This window comes from Rhinatrema bivittatum, chromosome 2, assembly GCF_901001135.1.
Source record: "Rhinatrema bivittatum chromosome 2, aRhiBiv1.1, whole genome shotgun sequence".
Taxonomy (NCBI): domain Eukaryota; kingdom Metazoa; phylum Chordata; class Amphibia; order Gymnophiona; family Rhinatrematidae; genus Rhinatrema; species Rhinatrema bivittatum.
The window spans coordinates 19903495-19908366 of NC_042616.1; the positions used below are offsets into that span (position 1 = coordinate 19903495).

General features: G+C 42.5%; 1 protein-coding gene across 1 annotated transcript; it reads right to left on the reverse strand.

The window, feature by feature from the left end:
• Positions 1 to 260: 260 nt before the first annotated feature.
• LOC115083632 (zinc finger protein 664-like) lies at positions 261 to 2137 on the reverse strand. The gene has a single exon (XM_029587564.1). The coding sequence runs from the start codon at positions 1814 to 1816 to the stop codon at positions 362 to 364; it is 1455 nt and encodes a 484-aa protein (XP_029443424.1). The 5' UTR covers positions 1817 to 2137; the 3' UTR covers positions 261 to 361.
• Between the last annotated feature and the right edge of the window lie 2735 nt (positions 2138 to 4872).

Genomic DNA, 4872 nt, shown 5'->3' on the forward strand with positions numbered 1-4872 from the left:
CCAGCATCCATTGATGCGGCCAGGGCAGGTGAGCGTAGGAGAACTGTCCACTTCCTGGTACCTGTCATTTCAAATGTCATTTGAAATGATATTTGAAATGACAGATACCAGCGTGTCCGTGAAGCGTTAGGCCCGCGCACCCAGGTTACTGTATAGGCGCTGTATAGCGCTCTATACAGTAAAATGGGTTGCGTGGGCCTAACGCTTCACGGACGCTTCTTAGACGCAGCTTGCATTTGCAAGCTATTTACATACAGGATTGAGCGGTAGGTGAGCTGGACTGTGCGTGCGGCAACCGCGGGTGCGCCGGGCATTAACGCAGCTCTTCCTACCACTCGTTACTGGATTGACCTATAGTACATTAACTTGGTTTTCCTCCAGTATGTATTTTCTGATGTCGCATGAGAGATGTCTTCTGACTAAAGCTTTTGCCACATTCAGTACATTTAAATGGTTCTTCTCCAGTATGGATTCTCTGGTGCAATATGAAATGCGCCTTCCAAGCAAATCTTTTACCACATTCAGTACATTTAAATGGTTTTTCTCCAGTATGAATTTTCTGATGTTGCATAAGATTTGTCTTCTGACTAAAGCTTTTGCCACATTCAGTACATTTAAATAATTTTTCTCCAGTATGGATTTTCTGATGCAATATGAAATGCTCCTTCCGACGGAAGCTTTTACCACATTCAGTACATTGAAATGGTTTTTCTCCAGTATGGATTTTCTGATGCCGTCTGAGACATGCCTTGTCACTGAAGTGTTTACCACAGTCAATACATTTAAATGGTTTTTCTCCAGTATGGATTCGCTGATGCAATGTAAGAGATGCCTTGACGCAGTAGCTTTTACCACATTCAATACATTTAAATGGTTTTTGTCCAGTATGAACTCTCTGATGCAATGTTAGAGATGCCTTGGCACTGAAGCTTTTCCCACATTCAATACATTTAAATGGTTTTTCTCCAGTATGGATTCTCTGATGCAATATGAAATACTCCTTCCGACTGAAGCTTTTACCACATTCAGTACATTTAAATGGTTTTTCTCCGGTATGGATTCTCTGGTGGATTACAAGTTTGCACTTATGACTGAAGCTTTTACCACACTCAGTGCATATAAATTGACTTTCTACTTTGGGTATTTTCTTCTGTTCTGAGTCAACTGCCTTCCCACAGAAGTTTTTTTCAGACTGAATACAAGACAACAGTCTCTCACCAGTAAGTTTTTTTGTGTCTCCTGAAATAACTTCCTCTTCACATAAACCTTTATTGCATTCATTACTTGAAAATGCTCTCTCTCCTGGTTGGAATTTTCTGTGTCTTGTGAAGTTTCCTTTCTGATTGAAGTTTCTGTCACCATCAGTACTAATGAATAATAATTCTCTCTGTATTTCTTGGTTTATTATTAGGTCTTGCACTTGAATGATGTTTTTTCCACTTTCAGAACATGAAAATGCTCTCGCTTCGGTCTCCATTTTCTGGTGATGTAATAAAGAGAACTCAGAACTGTAAGATTCCCCATCTTGAGGGCAATGAGAGGGTCTCTTACCTGTGTGTGTACTTTGGCGTATTACTAAGGATTCCCTGCAAGCAAAGGTTTTCTTGCACTCAATACAAGTGAAAGTGCTCCCTTCAGTGTGGATTCTCTGGTGTAATTTCAGGGTTAAGTTCTGTTTGCATGAAAAAGGTCTCTCTCCTGGGTGATTTCTCTGGAGCAACACAAAATGACATTTTCTATTAAAGTTTTTCCCACAGGTGACACAGTGAAAGGATTTCTTCCCTTCCTCCTCTTTCTGCTGGAGGTCAGAAGTCATTTGATCACTGTTATTACTCTCGAAGGGATTCTCTCTTCTCAGGTATCCCTGGTGCTCAGGGATGTCTGTGAACTCCCTGTCACTTCTCTCACAAGCAGTGACTCCATCCAGTGACTCTCCTGCAGAGTCTTGCTCCTTCTCAGATTCCTGCTGTCTTTGGCTAATGTCTCCCCCTTCAGTCCTCTGGGCAAGATTCTCACAGAAATTCCCTGATTGTCTTGGTGTAAGTGCTAATACTATAGGGTGTTCTTCTCGATTCTCCTCCCTCTTCTCTTTCTGTATGACCTCATTGTCTGCTGGATATAAAAAGAAGGAATTAATCATGTGTACGTGACAATGGCATGGAAAGCTATCAATAACCTGAGATGAGATGTTTAGAAGGATCACATAATGAATGCATGGGATCTCTGATATTAAAGAATTCTGTGACTTAGCAGAAACTTTATGTGAAGCCTATGAAAACTTTTCTATGATGTCCTTATAGAAATATTCAGAGAAGTTAAGAAAATCAGTGGGTTCTCTTTACCATACTGTATAGGATGCAGAAATAAAGCTGATGTAATACAGGACCTCTGGAGGTCACACAGATCCCTCCTTTAGGAGGGATCTGTGTGACCTCTGTGTAGGTCTGTGTAGGTCTGGTTCCTCTGGGCTTATCTACTATTTATTTAATAACATTTATAATCTGCTTATAGCGGTTTTGCCAAACTAAACATTGTAACAACAAATTGAAATAATAATCATGGACCATTAAACTTCAGAGATCTAAAAACAAGCGTTAAAATTTAATCCACTGCTGGCGCAGCAACCGAAGTAATTCACGCAGCAGCAGAGTCACATGATCCCAAGGAAAGCTTCTCATAACTAAACGGGCCCTGGAAGTTTGGAGAGTTTGCAAGGCTCGCAGGCTAGAGTGAGGCAGACCAATCCATAATCTGCTGTACATCCAGATTGCCTCTCCCAGCTCTCTCAGAGGATTCAGAAACCCAGGAATAAATGGGTTACAGTGGGCTCTGGTAGAACAAGACCTGTAACTCTGAGTCACCCTATTTCCCTAACTTTGCAGCGTCCTGTATATCCACTCCCACACAGAAGTCAGATATCCAGGATTCAAAAACCCAGGAAGGTGAAATTACTACTCAGCTGATAATTTTCTTTCCTCTAGGACAGGCAAGCCAGTGCACATAAGTGGGTTATGCATGCCTACCAGCAGATGGAGACAGAAACCAACGGACTAGCTGATGGCACCCTCATATAGCCCTGTACTGACATCAGTGTGCCAGTATTCTGCAAAAGTCAACTGTGGCAACTAATTACACTAGAACTGTAAGTCCAGAGTTAAAAACACTTCCTCCCACAATCATTCACTTCTGTTTTTTTCTTCCAGTGAGCAAAGCACTGGACTCAGACGAGAAGGAAATGCAGAAGCCATAACAGACAAAGAAGGCAAGCACTTACAAGGCCCTTAGACGACCTGAAGATCTGCATCGGCCTACGAATTCTACCTCCAATAATGTCCCTGAGAAAGGACAAATAAAAAATCAGTACAGGCAGCTCAGGGTAGGATTGTGGATTGGCCTGCCTCTCAGAGAAGAAAGGAAATTATCAGATAAGTAGTAATTTCACCTTCCTCTTCATCCAGGCAGTCCAGTCCACACAAGAGGAATGTACCAAAGCTACTTCCTCGTAAGGGAGGAGGCTGCTCCGGCAAAAGATGCAACTTCTCGAACCCCAAAACCATACACTAATGCCTGGAGAAGGGATATAACCAAGACAACGTCACTGCTAGGCAAATCTCCAACAGAGAAAGAAACTATTACTCTGCCCAAGATACCAGTAGCAAATGTAATCCACTTTGAAGTGCTGAAAAAAAGTGCGAAAAGCAGAATATAAATCTAAATAAATATATATTTTTTAATGTAAATTTTTATTGACCAAGATAAACAATCATAGTGTGACATCAACAATGTTAGGTCCATACAGTTACCAAATGAGAAAACCTTGTGATCCCTACACCCCCTTCCCATCTCGTCCCTTAAATACACCACATGTTATCTATGAAGATTAACCGTTACTACAGATATGAAAACATTGTCCAGTCCAACATTGGACTAGTGAGTACAGCCAAGTGATTCTCTTCTCTGTACATGTGATAATAAACCCAAACATGCCTTAAACATGACTCTTGGTGGTTATTTCTCTAAACCTTTAGAAAATAAAACTGAGCTCATCCAGATGAGGTCTGAGCAATTATCCAGTTAACGAAGGGTTCCCACGATTGTTGGAATGCAGACAATTTGTCCTGTCTGATTGCGGTGAGATGTGCCATCCGATAACTCGAATGAAGTCTGTGGATTACTGCTGAAAGAGATGGAGGGTTAGGAAGTTTCCATGCTTTGGCTAGTTCACAGCGGGCCGCTATAAATACTTGTGAAAGGGGGGGCGCTAGCGAGCAGCGCAGCAAGATGGCCGCCTGATTTAGTTGCTCCTCATTACCCTGATTAATATTCGGCAAAATCAGCAAGCGACCCAGCCTTGTTAGCTGAAATTTGCTATACGGAAGTAAGGGAATCCCTAAGGATGGCAGCCCGTAAAAAAAAAAATACGGATTTGAAGCAATTCGCCTTTAGCAAAATAGCAGAGGAACTCTTGCCCGATGGTGACGCCCGATGACAACCCAAAAGACCGTGAGGAGGGACTTGAAGAACTCCGCGAGGAGCTGGTGAACTCTACTGCATCAATCCCCTCGGGCTCTCAGCTCGACTTTCCGACTCGGTCGGAAATGAGAAGCTCGTTTATCGAACTGCGAGCTGACCTAAAGACCCATAAGGCAGAAATACTGGCATCCATTACTAACATGAGGGAAGATTTAGCTGGGACACAGGGTGGACGACATGGATGTTCGCATGGAAGGGCAGTGCACTACAACTGATTACTTATCTACCCAGCACACCACTTTAACAAAAGAAGTGGAAGTGCTCCATGAAAAAATTGAAGACTTGGAAAACAGCTCGAGGAGGGCGAACTTGTGCATTCGGGGGATCCCGGAATCGGAA

What these genes read in the sequence shown, in the direction of transcription:
- LOC115083632 (XM_029587564.1), bottom strand. Translation starts at nt 1,816, where the DNA reads ATGACTTCTGACCTCCAGCAGAAAGAGGAGGAAGGGAAGAAATCCTTT.